Below are 20,503 nucleotides of genomic sequence, written 5' to 3'. Positions count from 1 at the left end.
GCGCCAAAAGTTTGTCAATTTTGAATGTCTGTTTTCAGTGTTGGGTAAGCGAAAGATGTAGCATGGCGAGTTTCACAATTGAAGAATGTTTGTTGCGAATATTGGGTGAAGCAAATTGAATTTAGAGAATGATAAAGTCTGTTTTTTGTGTTCGTGGGCTAATAATGTAGCAAGATGAGCTTAGTGATTGAAAAATGTCTGTTGTCACTGTTCGGTAAGCTAATGATGTAGCAAGGTAAGTTTCGCAATTAGAAATGTACGTTGTTATTGCAATGTGAGTTTAAAAATGTCTGCTGCTATTATTTAGCAATTGAAAAATGTCTGTTGTATTTGGTGGGCTAAAGATGTAGCAAGGTGACTAACTATTTAAAAAAATCTGTTTTCAATGTTCAGTGGGCTAACAATGTAAAATGTAAAATAAAACATTGAAAATGTAAATTGTTTGAATTGGGTTAGCTAATGGTGTAGCAAAGTGAGTTTGAGTGAAGAATTCTGTTTTCAGTGTTTGGTGAGCTAACGATGTAGCAAGGTGAGTTTCGCAATTTGAAAAGTGCCTATTGTTAGTATTTGTTGAGCTAATGGTGTAGCAAGATGAATTTGAAACTGCCTGTTGCTAATATTTAGCTATTGAAATTTAGCATATGAAAAACGTCTGTTGTCAGTGTTTGATGGGCTATCGACATAGCAAGTTGAGTTTCGCAATTGGAAATGTCTGTTGTTAGTACTGGGTGACAACGGTGTAGCAAAGTCAGTTTAACAATTGAAAAATGTCTGTTGCTAATACTGAGTAAACTAATAGCAAATTGAGTTTAGACTGGAAATATCTGTTGTCAGTGTGTGGTGAGGTAACAATGTAGAAAAAGCGAGTTTGGCGATTGAAAACGTCTAGTTTCTGTGGTCTAAAGATGTAGCAAGATGTGTTTAGCGGTTGAAAATGTCTGTTGTCATTATTGGGTTAGCTAATTGAGTTAAGCACTGTGTTGTCAATCTTGAGTTTGCCAAATATGTAGAAAAGTTACTTTAGCTTTGGAAAGTCTATTTTTAATTTTGTTGAGTCAAAAACATAGCAAGATGAGGTTAATGATTGGGTATGCGTTTGCAAGATTATTTGAGCAATTGTACATTTCAGGGTTACAAAAAACACTACTTTAACCTTGTAATCATTCAGTTGCCACTGAGTAAATGTTTTTTCTACCACATTCAGTAAATTTTCAGTTGTAAATCTGTTTATTACATTTCTTGTCTATTGAACTGTCAACACTGGCTCCATTTGTAGTCCCTGGACAGCCGACCAACTTCCAGGTTGGTGAGGTGTCAGACACGAGCATTGAGCTCACATGGGAACCGGCCTTCGAAAAAGAGGGAATTATCAGTTACGAACTGCATTACAAAGAAGGCGGGCAAGAATCTCAGGTGCCTTCTTTACAACAAACCTTCTCAAAAATGTTGTCAGGACCACTTTTGTACATGTCATTAGCAGTAACATTATTATTTTCCACCAAACAGGTAAAGAAAACATTTGGCCCAACCTCTTCCTATGTGGTGGATGGTCTACGTGCAAATACAGAGTACTACTTCTCTCTGGCTGCCGTCTCCAACAAAGGCATTGGAGCCTTCACCAACGAAATATCCCAAAGGACATCCCAAGCCAGTATGTAGTCCATTTTCTTTCCTAAGGACCCGAATGAAGGGTTGGGGGGGTCTAATATTGTATTTTGATTGAGAAATGCCAAGACATAATGGCTATTTTGAGCTTTCGATGGGGTCGGGATACAATGACACTGTAACCTTCACCCTCGTTTCCCAATCCAGGGATATTGATTATTGGAAATGTCAAGAGTAAATGATAATGGTGTGCTTGTGTCCGAACAAATTAAAAAGAACGGACACTTGTCTGGTCCCTGGTTCATGACAGGTGTTCTGCTTTGGGTTTTCTGGCTTTGGTTCTTTGTGTTGTGTTTGTTTGTGCATCTAAATTTAGCAAAACAGCATCACCTTTGAGCCAGAAGTGAGTTTTGCTACATGCAGGCTGCAAAGGTGATGTTATTTTGATGAGAATATTTCCAAAATGACTTGGCAAAGCTTTTGAATAATTTCTTTGTGCATGCTGTCAACTTGTTTTTAATAAGACGATAAAAACGAGCAGAACAAATTTATGTAAACTGTATGTGAAAACATTCTTATGTAAATCGCTGTATACGTATCCGTTTATGTACGAATGGTCGTACGCGCGATTTGCGTGATTAGTTCTGCTTGCATTTCATGAACGAGGCCCTCTTACTTTGATGTTTTAAACATCATTTTTTTTAAGCGTCTAAATTTTAAAGCCCAAACTTTTAAATAACCTGTGTTGTTTAGTTTAATGGATTCCTCGCCACTTGGATCGTGTCACACGCACTTCTTTTTCTTCTTTGTTTGGTTATTCTTTCATCTGCGTCTCTCTATGTCACAATTATGTACTTCAGAGATTTCCTACATGTGAAACAAACAAATCAATGTGGGTTGATTGATCTGCAGCAATCGTGCCGTTTGGCTCCCTTGTGCGCTCCCTTCTTTCTTTTGTGTTCGTATTTCTTTTTCATGTGTCAACAGCAAATGCACTTTTTTCCTCCCATGTGACTGAAGCGCACAAAATATTATTGACTCTGGGGTCTGCCATGGCTTTCCACCACATCTATTCACTCACATTGTATTACTGAAAGCTGCACAGTCAGTGGCCGCTGGCGCCTGCAGGTAGTCAGCATTTACACTTGGAGACCGGCTGAATTATTCAAGCCTCCAGCCTAAAAATACACCCTCGCTGAGTCGCATCATGATTCAGTGCATGAAATCATCAGTGCTTGTGGGGAACCTTGCAGCTGGCATGTGCCCTGTGCTAAAAAATTGCAGTGACTTGTGTTCAGCTTGTACATACAAAGGGGACCAGAAGTCTGAGAGCATGAGTGAAAATGCACTACTTTTATTTTCATTGTGGTCTCAGTCTTTTATACCAAGCTAAGAGATATTTCAGTTGTTTTTCTCTGAGTGACTAAAATTATAATTTTTTTGAGCACAGAGCACTTTCAGTTTCCGAGTAAATGAATAATGGGTGACAACTGCATTTGTGAATATGGCATTTCTACAATTTCACATGATGCTAGCTAGTGTCCAAGAAAAATAAACAAAGAAAAAATGATGTGCACCTTCAAAACAATTTATATAATTGAGCTTAGATTAGTTTTTTTATGCTTTCATGTGTTTTAGTGTAAAGGTTAAAAAAAAAGTTTAACGTCAACATGAACTAACACTCAATCCCCGTTTTACTTCTGTTATCTGGCGTGTTTCTTCGTGAAATAGGATATTGGAGAACAACTTTTTTTCAATCAGGAACTGATTGGAAAATTGGAATTGAAAATGAAGGCAAAAGCTGCCTCAGAGGCAGAGCAGCTTATTACATTTTGATGAAAGATTGCCTAGATAAACTTTTCTTTTTTCTGTGAAAAAATTAATGCATTTTGTTTTCATGATGCTCCTTTTGTTTAGAGGTTCCTTTTATAGATTCGTTTCTTCAGACTTGGATACACTTACAGTGGGCGGAAGATGCCTGAAAGCCATGGCAGCAGACTTGGACCATTTTAACTCCTCTTCTGTTTCTACCTGTGCAGCTTTGTTGGTGCAGAATGGGAGGGATGGGGTTGGTTGAGTGGGTGCTGGGATGCAATTAACCTGCTGCATTGACACACAACGTTACACCTGAGTGTGAGAGAGCGAACACTGAATGCATGTATTTCCTCCCATTACCCCCGGGGGGCGCTCTGTTAATGCATCTTTTGACCTCTGGCATGTCGTACGCTGTGTGTGTCCCCTTCTGTTCCATCTCTATATATCTGTCCTGCTGTTGGTGTCTTCATAAATTGTATTCTGAAACAATGCAGTGCACTTTCTACCTCCCTTTTGTTTTCTAGCTCTTCTGTTTCACTTTGTCTCCTGAAATGAAACTAAAGCTCACCTTTTCCAGCTTGATGTCACCTGGTTTTAATTTATTTCTGTTCAGTACACATTTTGGTTTGGTTTTACTCAAACACACTTGAGGAAACACCTCTCAGCGTTTTTTTTTTTTTTTTTGCTCTTACTATCAGGGTTAAGTTTACCGTGACAAGCTCGACATGCAGCAGCAGCACTTAGCATTGCCAAAGCAAATCCATTAAACTAAAGGTGAGAGTAAGTATTCCGTCGGGACGGCCGTAGGCTTCTTGCTTGCGTTACGGGACTCCGCTTTGTCCCGCAGCATCTCACACAGATGGGAGACGTGGTTCACTACATCTGCCCATGTCTTCCCTCGAGCATAAACTAAAGTAGTGCAGATTTACCCATAACAAGGTCAGGGAGGAAACAAGCTTGGACAGTTAGAAGCAATTTAGCACAAACGCCCCACAACCTAACACATAAACAAACATTACAGTGTGGATTCCCATGAGGTAAGTGACCGCCGTTCAGAGGAAAGCCCAGTCTGCCACCTCAGTTTTCAGAAGTTGGCCAACTTGACAGTGCATATATGTAGGCGTATAGTGACCTTGAGGTGCAGAACTGTCATATACACCAAAGGAATTGGTTCAGATTCCTTCACATCTTTGCGCGAGTTCCTAAACACTAATGAGCCAGATTATACATGGATTCCCTCTTCATATATCTGTTTTGAACTACACCAAGTGGCAGACTGGACTTCCTCATGAAGGCGCGAAAGAAAAGTGTATTGTGTTTTTTCCTTTTTGGTACAGTGCTGTTCAGTTGACACCCAGTCAGGTCACTGTTTGTGGGTCAGCCCACAGTTACGAGCCCCTGCAGTGGTCCAGCAGAGAGTACTCACCTCACCCTCCATATCCCCCAACTCTTTGGAGGATATGTTCAAACTTTTGAGGGTTAGTGGAGATAGACACTCCTGCCTCGACCAAGTGGGTGCAAGTGGGAAATGCGCTTAAGAGTCAATGGCTATTGAGTGATGCTAAGGTTTCAAACATGGTCATAGAGGGTCCACAAACTGGGGGCAAGGGTTTCTGCACCAGTCTTTGTCTTGAGTTTAGTGCAAGAACATCTTTGAGGTCCACAAGTAGATTAAGTCCAATCGGTTTAATCAATTGCCAGCGTCCAGCTTGCAAACTAATTCCAATCTTTTCAGCCAAGCATTATCAAGTCAATAATTGTGACAGTAAACATCTTTTGATTTTGGTTTTGTGGCACATATCTTAGTTTTGAAAAGTGATTTTATTTAGAGGTCCACAATCTTGTCAATTGAAGTAAAATTAAAATTAAAAGTAAGGTAAACTAATTCCAACCTTTATATCCAGTTTTTCACCTCCCAATTGGCAGTTGAGGCACAACTCTTGTTTTTTAATAGTCATTTCATTTTGAACACTGAAATTCAAGGCTTTGTTGCATTTGATGTATAATACATTCCCAGAATCATGAGTCTAAACCTTCAGGTAGTTCTGCAACTCTCAGATACCAAACGTTCTTGCCACACTCAAACCAGGTCGATTTATGAGAACTGAATGCAAATAACTCTTCAAGAGAGGAAGTACATCTTCAGAATATATCTTCAAACGGAAGATGAAAATCCAATGAAACTTTAATCCAATAAGCCCATTTGGTGAATAAACAGGGCTCTGAATAATGTCGCTAACTGAGCTCTGGGACACCTGTGATGAAAGCTGGCTGGTGATGGGACAAATCAGTTAACCATTTCTCAAATAAAAGCACAAGTTGGCTGCTGATGGGTTGAATTGGGGTGGATTATATAACTTGGGTATGAATGGCTGGGTGTTCGCGAGGTACTAGCACCCAGATCTCAATCTTGTGGACCCTCAGGCTAGTGTAAACAGTGAATAGTGCAGACTGATGAAAGCACAGGGAAAGCTCTCTCCCTCCGACCACAAAAACATCCCGACATCCACATTATGACGGGATGTTTCAAAAGGAGATGAAGTTACAAAACTCGGTGTCTTATAATAAGTCCTTACTATGTAATCTAGAGAGCAACTTAATGGTGTGTAATTGTTTTTAACTGGTTATATGTTGGTTTGTAATGTTTGTCATAACTATGTTGTTTATTTGTATATGCAAATTTGGATGCCTATCTTGGCCAGGACACTCCTGGAAAAGAGATTTTAATCTCAGTTAGTCTTTTCCTGGTTAAATAAAGGTATATATTATTAGACTAAACCAATGGACTAGGCTAAATTAACATGAATAGTTTGAATTGCGCTGTATTGGGAGAGCTCGGCAGTAGAGGGAGAGGGCCGAACCCAACCGACTCTGGGGAAACATAGCCTCCCTGGAATCGGGTGCTTGTGGTAAGAAAGTCTTTAAAAGTTAGTGTTTGAAGATGTCAGGTACGTATAATGTACAGGAAAATGCTTTGTGTTTTTTGGTTTTGTTTTGGTTTTTGCTGTTTTAATGGTCTTACTTTCTGTTCAAAGCTTGGTGGCTTTCCATGATTCTTCTGAGTTGACATTTCGGGTCCTAACATTTTCTTTCCAGCCATTATTTCACAGAGAGTTTTCCTCATTTTCCTGTAATCCGTTTTGAATGATTTTGTTTTGCTTTCCAACGATGGAGCTCATCCATTTGAATTTCAGTCACAAATATGTTTTATCCCCGTCTGTCCGTTTCCCACTCATTCATTTGTGTTACTTATGGCTTCAGGGATCAGCGCGACAGAGTAACTTTTAATGCTTGATTTTACAATGGAGATAAATGTTACGGCGCTTTAAATAGTATAATGCATTCATATGCGCAAGCATTTAGTAAGCAGAGAATCTGCATTTCAAATGAGACTTTTATATTGATTTAGAACAGCACAGACGTTGTAATTTCTGATATGTGTGAGGGGTAGCACCCCCACAAAAACGCCTCGAAATACCGCAGTGAATGGCCTTCATTCAAATGCAAATAATGTGATCCATTTTCCCCTCATGGTGGAAATATATCCTGAGAGCATAGGGTATTTACTGTGAAAGATGGGCTACATCTTTGGCTCACGTTCAGCCAGTTATAGTTGGATAAACTGCTGTATCTTACGCCCAACATATGTGCTGTTACTTCTAGATCTGTGACACGGAAATCAAGCCAAAGTTAAACCTTCATGCTTCATATTTATGCATGCATGCCAAACACCCTGACCCCTTCAAAACCAAGCTCTTATGTTTCCATTTGCCCTTTGCGTTTGTTTTCCTATTTTTTTTTCTTCTTATGTTTCAGTATGTCTCTGCTTGTTTTTTTCAGTTGGTTTTTCCCTTTTATCATTTTCTTTTTCTCTTTCCCATCTTTTCATTTTTTGTTTTCCACCCCCTCCTCTCCCCCTTTCCCAAACCTGAGCAGAGCCCTCCGCCCCCCCTCAAGACATTAAGTGCTCCAGCTCCAGCTCCACCACCCTGCTGGTAAGTTGGCGCCCTCCACCGGCCGAGAGCCAGAACGGGGCGCTGGCCGGGTACATAGTGCACTACGCGGTGGTGGGGGCCGGGGCCGAGGTCAACACGGAGCCCGTGGAGGAGCCAGCTGTGACCCCCAGCTCCAATCAGATCCAGCTGCAGCGGCTGGAGAAATGGACCTTGTACCGAGTCACCGTGGCGGCCTCCACCAGCGTGGGTCCGGGCCCCGAGAGCGAGCCGCTGCTGTGCCGCACGGACGAGGACGGTAATTTCAAATTAGTCTTTTGACTTGTTTTCTAGCTGAAATATCTAAAAGTTTGCTAGAAGAGAAATTTAGTTGAGAAACAACACTGTATAAGATACCAATATTTGTTTCCATAGATTGAATCTAATTACTTTTTTTAATATGAAATACATTTTTTTTTAAATAATTTACACTGGAAAAATATTTAACTCAGAAATTACTAGTAATTTTTACAATTAATCATAAATAAATGGCAAGTAACACATTGAATTAAACGTGAAATGTTGACAACATCACTGTTGAAGAGCTGCTACACTGCTACCTTCAATAAATCCTTCTCCTCACAAGAACTCTGGTCAAGCTTACTTATTTTATGTATTGGAGAAATTGGCAATCCACCCAAACCACTGCTCAGCCAAATACAGCAACAACAAAAAAAAAACGTTTAAAGACTGAAATAGTATGCTTTTGTAAAGTGTACCAGTAATCTTTATTTACAACTTGGAATTTATTTATTTATTTTTACAATATGCCAGTTCACCAAGACAACATACACTTGTATTATCGTACACAGTGTTGATTCTCAAGTACATTGATCTTGTTTTAAATATTTAAATTATACATGCATTTTAAGAAATTGTAGCATGTCAAGATAATTCTGCAACATAAAACTATAAAATGTTATATCATTAGTTGTAATGGATCTGTTTTTAAATAAAACGACAACAAAAAAGCACTGTTTTCAGTTTGGTTGACTTTTTTAATGCAATTGACTTTTTTAACTAAAAGGCTGTACCTACTTTCCTACAGCCACTGTATTTGGTCTTATAATTTCCCCCATTCATTTTCCAGTGACCTTATATGGTCTCTAGCCAAGTTTAGTGAGAAAATAAATCCAAGATGGTGGATGAGGCGAGAGAAATGTTGATTATATGTCTATGTAGACAGCTTACTCTTTTCGGGACAAGATCTATTGACTAGCATTACGTGATAGAGGAAACATTGACTTAACATCATTTTCATCCGTCACTTCCCTTTGTAAAGCACTCAGACAGCTTATGAGCACTGAAATAAATCCAGCTAGAATAAGAAATTGTCGGACGTTCCCAGGTGACAGCAGTCTTTCTCCATGACTGACAGCGCTAGTTCAAGATACAAGCTAGTAATCAATACGGAGCACAGCCTTTCACTGGCGCTTTGGGCTGTCCTAGGATAGATTGTTTTGACGGGCTGGTCAACCACTGTAGGCGGGTTGTGAGAGAGGGAACGCTACCCCAAGACCTCCGCTGGGAAATCTCATTTGACCAACCCACAACATGGAGTTATTTGAGTAGTGATGCGTTACAACAGTCACATCCTTGGAGACTTGTACTGTTATAGCATCTAATACGGAATAGTCAGGCCCCAATATATAGTACATCCCCTTACGGCATCTTTTATTGACCATCCAGGAAATCGGTCTCCTCCTTACAGCAGTACTGAATGACCGGAGGTATTAAACATCAAGGCCTTGTATAAAAGGATTTTCATTAGCTCGCAGGTAAAAGACTGTAGACGGCAGACTCGCAAATTGATCAGTGCTCAGATAAGAAAGATAGTGAAATGGAAGGGGATGAAATGGTTACTTGGGCATATGGGGGTGTGATATTACAGTTGATTAAATGTCCCTGAAGATGGGCGCTTAATCAGTAGCCTGGTTTTCACATAATTGAATGTATGTACTAGCTGAGACGTAGGGGCTTAGTTTCTTTTCAGCCGTACAGTGATGGCATATCGTACAGTCTTAAGGTGCTCAGTAAGGATTGGTACATTGCACTATGTTTAGATCACACAGAGAGTCTGTCCTTGATGAATCAGACATAATTAAAGAAGACTTTGTTTATATGGACTGAAACTGAGGTCTGCAACATATTTCATGTAGATCCTAAAATGTTCATGTTTTTAATAGCTAATAAATATCGGGGGAAGCCATGTTTAGGGTATGATATCTCAGGAACCATGATTGCTAGCTATGTATAATTTGGTGGAATGGTAGAAAAATGTGTTTACTTTAAGTTCAAGTTGTTCAGAGTCTCATCAGGGTTGAAATATTTTTGTAACTGACATTTCATTTTGGTAAATAGTGAGTAAAAGAGTGGTAATCGAAGTAAGTCACAAAGAAAACGGATGGACATGCATAGATATATGCATTCATATTGAAGTCTCAAGTCTCATGTAAACAGTTTTATTGCGTTGAATTAATTTTATAATGAACTGAGGTGTGTCAAATATTTTATGTAGAGTTTAATATATTCATGTTTTTAAAGCCCCAAAACGTCTGGAGAGTCATATTTAGGGTATGATATCTCAGAAACTATTATTTCTAGCTATGTATAAATTTGGTAGATTGGTAGAAACATTAGTTTTCTTCAAGTCTATTTGGTTCAGAGTCTCATCAGGGTTAAAATATTTTTGTAATTGACCTTTAAATTTGGTAAATAGTGAAAAAATTCTAGATGATTGAGTGGTAATCACAAAGTAAGTCACAAAGAAAATGGATGGACACGTATAGATATAAGCATTCATGTTGAAGTTCATTTATCATGTAAACAGTTTTATAGCATTGAAAGATTTTTATAATGAACCAAGGTGTGTAAAATATTTAATGCAAATTTTAACAATTTTGTTTTTTATTAAAGCCCAAAAAACATCTGGAAAGTCATGTTTAGGTATGATCTCTCAGGAACTATGATTGCTAGCTATATATAAATTGGTGGATTGTTAGGAAAATGTGTTTCCTTCAAGTCCAAGTGGTTCAGAGTCTCATCAGGATAAAAATATTTTTAAAACTGGCCTCCAAAGTTGGTAAAAAAAAAGTGAAACATTTCTAGATGAGTGGGTTTTAATTTTGCTTGTTAAAAACTAAAGATACTTATCAATGTGTTTTGATTGTAAAACATAAGTTTTAATTGACTTCTTTCATGATAAAAATGGCAATTATCACTACTACCACTGCTCAAACTAAGAGTTAGTAATATGAACAAAAATTAGGTAAGCAACAACTTAACATCATATTGGTGAGTTTACACAGGCAAATGCGACCATTATGTATTAATAAATGTAGTATTAATGATAATATGGTCATCACAATACCTCATAGAGTGTCATCTTTTCCCATCGCAGTGCCCGGGGCCCCCCCTCGGCGCGTGGAGGTCGAGGTGCTGAACTCCACCGCCATCAAGGTGATGTGGCGCTCCCTATTGCCAGGGAAACAGCATGGGCAGATCCGCGGATACCAGGTGCACTACGTCCGTGTTGAGAACGGCGAATCCCGCGGCCTGCCCCTCATCAAGGACGTCATGCTCGCCGATGCACAGGTATGTTAACGCAACCATGCTGCTGTGCTCAATATTAACATTTCCTGAAACAAAAAGGTTGTTGTTTATTATTTTTCTTGCCAATTTTCTTTTTAACTGACCTCATCAAGGGTGCGCAGACAATTGGTTATTGTCTATTTTTAGGATACTGTTGCAGCAAATCCGACCCAAAATCTTGCAAGTATTTAACACACTCCTGGCCACTGCAACAAATGTATGAAAATCCTTTTGTAAATAATTTAATCTGTGAAGTTCTTTTATAGCCTCTAGAATGCTTTCCACAAGCAGTCCAAAACATCTTATCAGCCATTAGAATTGCACGGTTTAGTCAAACCTCTAATAAGTTTAACCTCTAAGGCTCTAGTGTCATAGATAAAGTCAACAAAAGCTGATTATGTCTGCCGTATTGAGCGCCCCGAGAGCTCCACAAAAACATGAGGCACTTGAGCACTGCGGTCACAATTCAGACTTGACTTAAACGCACAAGTGGCAAAAAAAGAAAAAGAAAGAAAGACGAAAAAGCAAGCGAGCGCCTCTGGCTGCAACCTAAAATTATAATACAAGCTTGTGTCATGAAAACAGCAGTGAAATTACAGATACCATGTGCCTTATTCTCCTCACAGCTGCAAATATTACAGCTTTGAACAAACCGTGACTAAAGCTTTTGAATTTATCCCGCTTATGTTTATGACAGAATCATTTACAGTTGTCAGTTGCGTAGGAATCGATTGATATTATATCGATATCTGGGTCACGATACAATAATATTGTGATTCTATGTTTATTCTGTACAAAAGGTGATTTTTTTTTTTTTTTTATTATTTGTTGTAGTCTGTTTAAATAACACACACACACACACAAAAAAAAAAAATATATATATATATATAAAATTTAAATTTATAAAATGATGTTTTAGAATAAATTGTGAATAAATTAAATAACCTCTTAATAGCTTATTAAATGCTGATTCTTAGTGTGAGAATAAAAATACATTATTATGAGGTAAATATCACAATAGTTGTTTTAGTCACAAGTTTTGATTTTCAATTAAATTTAGTCAATAAATAGTCATGACATATTCGTTCATTTTTTTACATTTTAAATATTCATGTGAACATTCTGAATAAAAATAAATTTTTGGGGTTGAGGTGAGTTATCCCAAAACTTTTAGACATCAAATTAATTTTGCATTGCATAAGACTTGGAGAATTTCTTAGAAGACTAGCTGTTGTGATCTGATATTAAACTCCCAAACAGCCTTTTTATACTCTTACTAAATTAAATGGTGAAGAAAAAACTGCAGGAATGACATGCTCAGATAGCAGCGGCCACTCAATTTCCTGCCTTGTCTTCAATCTTCATGATTTTTTTCACCCTAATCCACACTGACCTACTTTAAAACACTCTGCCGTTCTTCCATTTCCTTGGCACTTTTACCTTGTTTCGTCTTACGCTTTCCTCTCTCTCTTTCTTTCTGTCTGTCTTTTTCCTCTCTTTCACACCGCTCTCCCTCTTTCTCCTCCCGGGTGGGGGATGTTAGTGGGAAATGGACGACACAGCTGAATACGTGAGTATGGCTGTCAGCGAGCATTCGGTGTGAAGTGAAAACCTGTGATGTTACATCAGACCCGCTTTGTATCTCGGTCATTGAACGTGTTTATATGCAGAAATGCTGTTTTTTTTTTTATTGGTGAAATGTCATAAACACTGTAGATCATGTAGATTCTAGCATTTTTTAATAGGCAAAAAATGTCTGAGAGGCCATGTTCAGGGTATGATATCTCAGGAACTTGGATTGCTAGCTTTGTACAAATTGGTAGATTGGTAGAAAAATGTGTTCCCTTCAAGACTTAGTGGTTATGAGAGTCATCATGGTAGAAATATTTTCTTAACTGGCCTCTAAACTTGGTAAATGTGAAAAAATTCTAGAAAATTGATGCACATATTTATGCATGGATGTTGAAGTTAGTCTCATGTAAACCTTTTTTTTTTTTTTTGCATTGCAAGATTATTAGAATGAACTGAGGTGTGTAAATATTTAATGTAGATTTTGATTTTCAGCTCAGATATCCAGAAAGCCAAGTTTAAGGCATGATATCTCAGGAACTTTGATTTTTGGCTTTGTACAAATTGGTAGATTGGAAGAAAGACATGTTCCTTTTAAGTCCAAGTGGTTCAGAGTCTCGTCAGGGAAGAAATGTTTTTGTAACTGACCTCTAAAGCTAGAAAAAGTGAGAAATGAGACAAACGAATGGGTCTATTGGTTCTGTATGAGAGGCATAAACCCATAAACCCCATAAAATAACTCAAACAGTATTTTTTTATTTCTTGCGCATTGATGCATATAGATTGACGCATCGAAGATAAAGTGTCATGTAAACCATTTTTTGTGTTGCAAGATTTTTATAATGAGCTGATTTTTGTCAGAGAGAGAAAACTAATGCAACCTCACGTCCATTGTGTGTGTATGTGTGACGGTGATAGAAAAATATTAATGGTGCACAGGGGGAATGATGTAACATCAGGGTTCCTTTATGCCTGGCATGAAAGAGTGTTTTGTGCTGTGATGTTGTGCATCAAGTAAAGTACATGCAAAAACAAAGCTTATTTTGTGCAAAATTCAACCGACCTTTTGAAGAAATTAGATATGCATTGGTGTTATTATTTATTTTTATAAATAGATCATTTGTGTAACCCAAAAATTGCATGAATATCTTGAACTGGTTTGATGTGAAGCTTAATTCTCTGTAAGCCTCGAGACCCGCAGTTGCTTTTTTCTCTGCGAGCGCTTGGCATTAATTTCCTCTCCGTCATGCGCGCTGATCAAAGCTCACTCGCTTTCACGTGAAATATTAGAAAATAGGAGGCCGTCAGAAGGGCGTGTGTGCATACAGCTTACCGGACGACCCAGAGAGGATTTCATTATTCTGACGGTTCTGTTTGCTCAGGCTCTCTGTTGAATTAATTCACAGACATGTGTCGTAGATGAGCAGGAATTGTATTCTATAACCTGGTCATGCTGGATGACATGCTAAATGCCAATAATAATGATCCACACTGCTGTAGAAATGAGGTGCACTTCTGAATATATATATATATATATATATATATATATATATATATATATATATATATATATATATATATAGAGAGAGAGAGAGAGAGAGAGAGAGAATTGAGAATTATATATTATTTATTTCTATATTTATAATCATTTTTAGTGTTAAAAATGTATTTAGAATTTATTATAAATAAAATAAATATATTTTTTATTTTAATGTAATATTATATGACATACTAGACATACAATAACTACACTATTTGATGGAACAATTAGAGTAATTTAATTTAATTTAATAGTAATTGATAGTAATAGTAATTTAATAAAATTTCTTAGTAAAATTCATAAATGAATATTTATATTTAGCACATATAAATTATTTATTTATATATTTATTAAATTGCATTATATTTATGCTCTCTCTCTCTCTCTCTCTCTCTCTATATATATATATACACACACACACACACACTTTAATGGCTAAAATGTATTTATAATTTATTCATATAAATTAGTGCTGCCAAACGATTACTCGCATCCATAAAGAAGTTTTTGTTTACATAATGTGTGTATATTTATTATGTGTATATATAAATACAAACATATGCATGTATATATTTAAGAATAATGTTACGTTTATATATTAAATATATTTATATACAATATAAAATATAAGAATATGAATATATAAATGTATAAACGTGAATATTTTCAAAATGTGTGTGTATTTTTTATACATAATAAATATACACAGTACGCATGCATCAATAATGTAAACAAAAACTTTTATTTTGCATGCGATTAATCGTTTGACAGCACTAATATAAATACAAATATAATCATTAATTTTACTCTTATTTTGAGGTGTTGTTTATGTATTCCGATTATTCGTGTAATTATTAAATTGTGTATAAATTGCATGTGTATATGTGTATTGATTTTTTATTACATTTGAATTGGCGTATTTTTCTGTTCGATTTTTTTTTTGTACTTAGATTCATAAATAAATGTAACATACTTATTTAAATACATATATTTTAATTTCATTTTTCATGTTTCATTTTTTTTATTTAATTTAATGATATAAGAGGTGTTAATATCAGTCACACATTCGGTATTAATGTTACAAGTTGCTAGGTTAATATACTTTTTTTTTAAATGACAGCAGAGTACAGATTGCAGGCCGTGACATTGAAAAGAGAGGAAACTGACACTGGGCCTGTGTGGGTGACATGTAGTAAGATCTTTAAAAAATTCAGTTCCCTAACATAGTGCTAACTTCTTTTTCGTGTCCATTAACCACAGGAGATGGTCATCGGGGGCCTGCAGCCTGACACTACGTACTCCATCACTGTGGCAGCCTACACCACCAAAGGAGATGGAGCCCGCAGCAAACCCAAGCTGGTGGTGACTAAAGGAGCAGGTCGGTAATAATGACGTTATCGTTAGACGAGCTCCAGAGCACCGCAGGCCAGGTGTTATGAGCTACAGGAGCAAAATGAACCTTAAGGGACTTCAATCGAATAAGAAAAAAACAAACATGGCCTATATAGTGTGTCTGGAGTACATAAAAGCTATAAGGGAATGTATAGCTGGGATTGTGCATTAGCGCTTAGCCACACATGGTCTGCTACTGCGACAAAGTTTAGTTTTCAGAAAACATGAACTGATGTAGAGGGCTGAAGTCTGAGTAAGGCATTAGTGGATCAGAATGATGGACTAGTCAACCACAAATAAGTAAATTAGCTTGCTAAAAATAAGCTAAACAGCATGCTAAAGTAGCATCTTTAAATGTTTCCATTTTAAAGCACTGTCAGACTCAAAGTGTTCCTAATTGTTGGTTTATGTAGATAGACTTTTTGGTTGTTACATTTTTAGGACTTTTAGACTTTAGAAATGTGTCTCAAAACATTAGCATTCTGTTATGCTGTTTTAGCCTAATTGTACAGGGAAGTGAATTACTATTTCCATGCAGTGCTATTTCCATTTTTATAAGTACTTTCTCTCTGTACACATGTAGACAAACATGTTTTAGCTGTTAGATTTTTTTTTGTGTGTTTTATATTAAGGTTCAACATTGTGTAAAAATGTAACTAATCCTGTCTGATTATTCACTTCCACAAATCAACTAACTGGACTCTTTGAAAATATGTTTTTTTTTATATATCCCTAGTGTAAGAATGATCAGGTTGTCCTCACTTTAATATGCAAGAAAAGTGAATACCATGCTAGTGAGTTTTGGACACTACCATCATGCTAATACCATGGTATTCTTGTAAGTATTCTATCTCTGTACACATGCAGATGACCGCGTTTTGGCTTTTGTGTTGCTTCTCATTGTTTTTTATGCATCTGACGCCATGAGCTTTTTCTTTTAAGATGCCTCAAGTTAAAAAAGTGCTAATCCTTACTGATGGTAAGATTTTTACCTGACAGCCCACTAACTAGCCCATTTGGAAAGTATGCATCCCTAGTGTAAGAACTGTTGGGGGTTTGACTGAATTTTGGACACTACCAACATAATGGTGTGTATGTAGAGTGTTATTTTGTAAGATATATTAGCTAGCCACATATGCGGAGTCGTTTTTCCTCTGCAGTTAGTGCTCAATCTCCAGACGCTGACGAGACAGGTGTGCCGATCGCAGGTGTCAAGTGTGACAGCGGTGCCACATATGCATGTCATTCTGAACGCCTGTCTGTCTCCCTCTCACTCACACAGTAATGTGGCACAGTCAGAGGAAGGATGTCCCTGCACTTCCTGCCTCACGAAAGTGTGGCGAAACGCTTACAGCAGACAAAAGAAAGAAAGAAATAAACAAGGCCAGACTCAGCACTACTTAAAGAAGCGGCATCGCGCTCTTTCATGTGCCAGAACATAGGGGAAGCTTGACCAATGGGGCTCAGAGGAGCCACTCCAGGGCACTTTCATGCCTCATTTCTGCTACATAATGCTGTCAGACAACTTAAGTCCCTGCCTTACTGTATTGATAAGGGCCGACCCGCCCCTTTCAAACCCCGAATCTTCCACAAGGCCGCCTGTCATCTGAGAGAGCCAGCCGTCCCAGAGCTGCCATTCTGCATGTCGGAGATACTCTTCAAAACGGAGACCCGGCAACGTGAAGCCCGTCAGTCAGGCTCTATGGTCACGCCAAGACGTCATTCCAGTTGCATGCAACAAAATACTGTGCGCTGTAGTGAGCAGTAGTATTTTTAGTGGTGAAAATCAGGGTTGTTATTGTTAAATAAAATATAAAATAAAACATCAACTGAAATGAAATAAAAACCATGTATTTATTTTTAGCTAGGTGCCAAGGCAACATTTCTCATTTTTGTTTAAGTACTAAAATAACATGACTAAAAATTAAAATTAATAAAAACTGTAAATGTAAACAAAAAAGGCAAAATTGTATTACTAAAATTAAATTGGAAAACCTAAAAAAAAAAAAAAAAAAACTTAATATTAAGGGTTATTGGCATGAATTCAAACCATTAAAAAAATACTAGTACTAATATTACTAAAATAACAAAAATTAAATAAAAATGAGTAGAAACTTTTTAATTTAAGAACAATTACAGAATTATTAACAAAATGAATAAAAATTAAAAATAGTAAAATTAAAACTAATTTAAAATATTAATATAAACTATGCTAGTAAATGAATGATCCAAAAATGGCACTGGTTCAAATGCACAAAAAATGTTCGCCATTGTTGCTGTTTTTTGTATTATGTTTAAACACACGTCAACCATATTGACAAATATTATTAATGCTGCTTTCAAAGAGCTGCGTTATCGGTTTCCCGCACCTTGATCTCAAAGCAGATGTCCTTGTATCGATCTAATTGATGCTGCCTGTTGTCCAGGAGGAATGACACAGGAATGATTGATTCTGTTCTCGTTTCAGAGCCAATGGACTGATTGATGTGCATGCTGTCAAACCCTTTGCTAATGCGCCTTATCATTCGCGATTCCACGTGCTTTAAACACAAACCTTCACATCCATAAGTTTAGGCATCGGTAGGCCAGATTCCGATCAAGTGCGAGCCTTCCTTTTTTTAATTTCCTCCTGTCTCCCTTCATCCTTGTGGGAGATGAGCAGATTGCATGCTAATGCAGGGGCTGGAGGTATTCTTCACGAGTGTCCGCTTGGACAGCCGCCACGGCTCAGGGAACAGAGAGTCTGGATGACTCACAATCCTCCCGGCACTGTGGTTATTCTCTTCAATTAATTGGTCCACTTAGGGCCACTTGCTCCAGTCCTGATTGTGGAGAGAGAAGCTCCTCGTTGGTCTCTGGAGCTTCTTTGTCTAATAACGTCTGATGCCAGAATACTGTGGCATGGAGTTGAACTTTCTGTAGATTGAGATTTTTGGATTATGGGATTACAAACTGGCATTATGGTGCTCATAAATTGATTTTGTTTATTTTTATGAAAGGTATAGTTCCAGCTCTAGAATTAGATTAGATCAGCTGTCTTTGAAATCTTTATTGGTGCACCAAGCTGGTACATTTTCTGAAAACTGTAAACGGATAGCTGAGCACTTGCTGAAAGAATTAATTTTATTATGTATTGAGCACTTGTATCTGTTTTTGCAGTTGCTAAAATTTTATAAAAGCAACAACTTTGCTTGATGCCCATGTGCCCTTTACCATGGTAAAATCAGTACAAATATGGTAATTCGTGGAATTTTACTTTGATTCATTTCATGTGTATTGAAGAAAAATTAAAGATTGTTAATTACATTGACCTTTTTGTTATCCTGTGCTGAGGACATTTAGTCGGATGGTTATATTCAGACATATTTGGTTGGTTTTGCCCTTGTCTTTTGTATATTTGATATCAGTTCGGCCCAGAATGCAGCGCTGCAGTTTTCTCAGGGCTAAGTCATGTCAGTTGGCAGTCGTGCTTTATACGCTTAATATAACTCACTGTAAGTCCTGTCGGCAGGTTAATTGCATGTTAGCTGAAGGTTATTTTATTTTGTTCCTCTTTTTCATAGCGGCATCTCCTCCACTGGGGATGAGAAGGACAGAGAGAGAGAAAGGGGGAGGGCGTGAGTGTGAAACGCAATCCTATCTTAATCAGTGGCTGTGGGTCAACACTGGCCGTTAATGCAAGGCCTTATGGGAAACGTGCCTGTGGTCTGGTGGAGAGGATTGTGTGTCGTCCAGTGGAGTGGACTGGAGTGCCGTTGGCGAGGGGAAGCCAGAATCACTGCGTCTCTGACCCTCGTTGTCCTCTCACTGCGGCAGATTGCGCCATTTCCCCATCACCTTCATCAGCACTTCTTTTTTTTTTCCAGGAGTCATTTGTCCTCCTGTCTCTTCTCATACTCTCCTTCTCTATCATACGGCTGCTAACCCACCATCTCTCATCCAGTGATCTGTTCAACAACCATCTAGTCACTTAAAAATTAATAGCTTTTTCAAAACAGGTTGTTCAGACTTTCTAGAGTATATGTGCTGTTAGTGGCTTTAGTTTGTACAAAATGTACATGCTTATATAATGGTACTTTACAGGAACTGGGTTTGTAATAAATCTCTTTAAAGTCTTTTTAGATGGCTTTTCTTTAGTAGGGAGTACCAGGATGAAAATACACCTTGTTACATTACAACAGACTTAAATGAGATACGGTTCATTTGAATTGAATGTAATGTCCCTCTTTCTCTCTCTACAGTGCCGGGGCCTCCCTTTCTCTCCGTCAGCCAAAACTCAGAGACTACTGCATTAGTGCGCTGGCAACCCCCAGATTTCGTCGCTCCGGGTCTCGAGGTGCAAGGCTATCGGCTACAGTTCGGCCGAAAGGATGTGAGCCCCCTGGCCACGCTGGAGTTCGGCCCTCAGGAGCTGGAATATTCCATTAGCAATATCCACCGAGGGGCAACGTACATCTTCAAAGTGTCCACCAAGTCCAGATCGGGATTTGGCGAAGAGGCTACCCGAGAACTAAAAGTCCCAGAGGAGGTTCCTCGAGGGTATCCCCAAATAATTGAAGGGTCTAACATTACCTGCTGCTCGCTCCAATTTGCCTGGTTGCCTCCGGTGCTAGTGGAACGCAACGGCGCTATAACAGAATACACGCTGGCTTACCAGGAGACCGGAACAGCCGGCGGACCCAAGGAACTGCGTCTGCCGGCAAATGAGAACAGCTACACTCTCAACAGCCTAAGGCCCAACGCAGTGTACGATGTGAAAATTCGAGCACACACCAGTGTAGGTCCAGGGCCCTACAGCCCACCGATCCAGTATCGAACAGTGGCCTACGAAGCAGGTACGGGTTGCTCATTTCTTCGCCTCAAGGGACAAACCTCTACAATGCAAGCACCTACACCCGATTATATAAAGTTCTCTGGGAGCCACATACCTCACTAACACCCTCCCCCACAACAAGGTAAAATAAGTCTGTAAGTTAAAGTCAGTCAGTTTTGAAAGGGG

At 38.2% G+C, this 20,503-nt stretch overlaps 1 protein-coding gene across 5 annotated transcripts in view; it reads left to right on the top strand.

Annotated features, from left to right (window-relative positions):
* Positions 1 to 20,503, top strand: part of LOC306867644 (receptor-type tyrosine-protein phosphatase S-like) — a 166,258-nt gene that overhangs the window by 105,830 nt on the left and 39,925 nt on the right. For all 5 annotated transcript variants that reach the window (XM_079413433.1, XM_079413432.1, XM_079413430.1 and 2 more), the window contains 6 exons: positions 1,277 to 1,413; positions 1,507 to 1,651; positions 7,357 to 7,671; positions 10,813 to 11,006; positions 15,373 to 15,490; positions 19,746 to 20,339. In XM_079413433.1, coding sequence (XP_079269559.1) covers positions 1,277 to 1,413; positions 1,507 to 1,651; positions 7,357 to 7,671; positions 10,813 to 11,006; positions 15,373 to 15,490; positions 19,746 to 20,339 — 1,503 coding nt within the window. The remainder of the gene's footprint in view (positions 1 to 1,276; positions 1,414 to 1,506; positions 1,652 to 7,356; positions 7,672 to 10,812; positions 11,007 to 15,372; positions 15,491 to 19,745; positions 20,340 to 20,503) is intronic.

The sequence above is a fragment of the Barbus barbus genome, assembly GCF_936440315.1.
Source record: "Barbus barbus genome assembly, chromosome: 49".
Taxonomy (NCBI): Eukaryota; Metazoa; Chordata; class Actinopteri; order Cypriniformes; family Cyprinidae; genus Barbus; species Barbus barbus.
The sequence above is the reverse complement of the archived record's forward strand: the minus strand, read 5'-3'. Positions and strand labels throughout refer to the sequence as shown.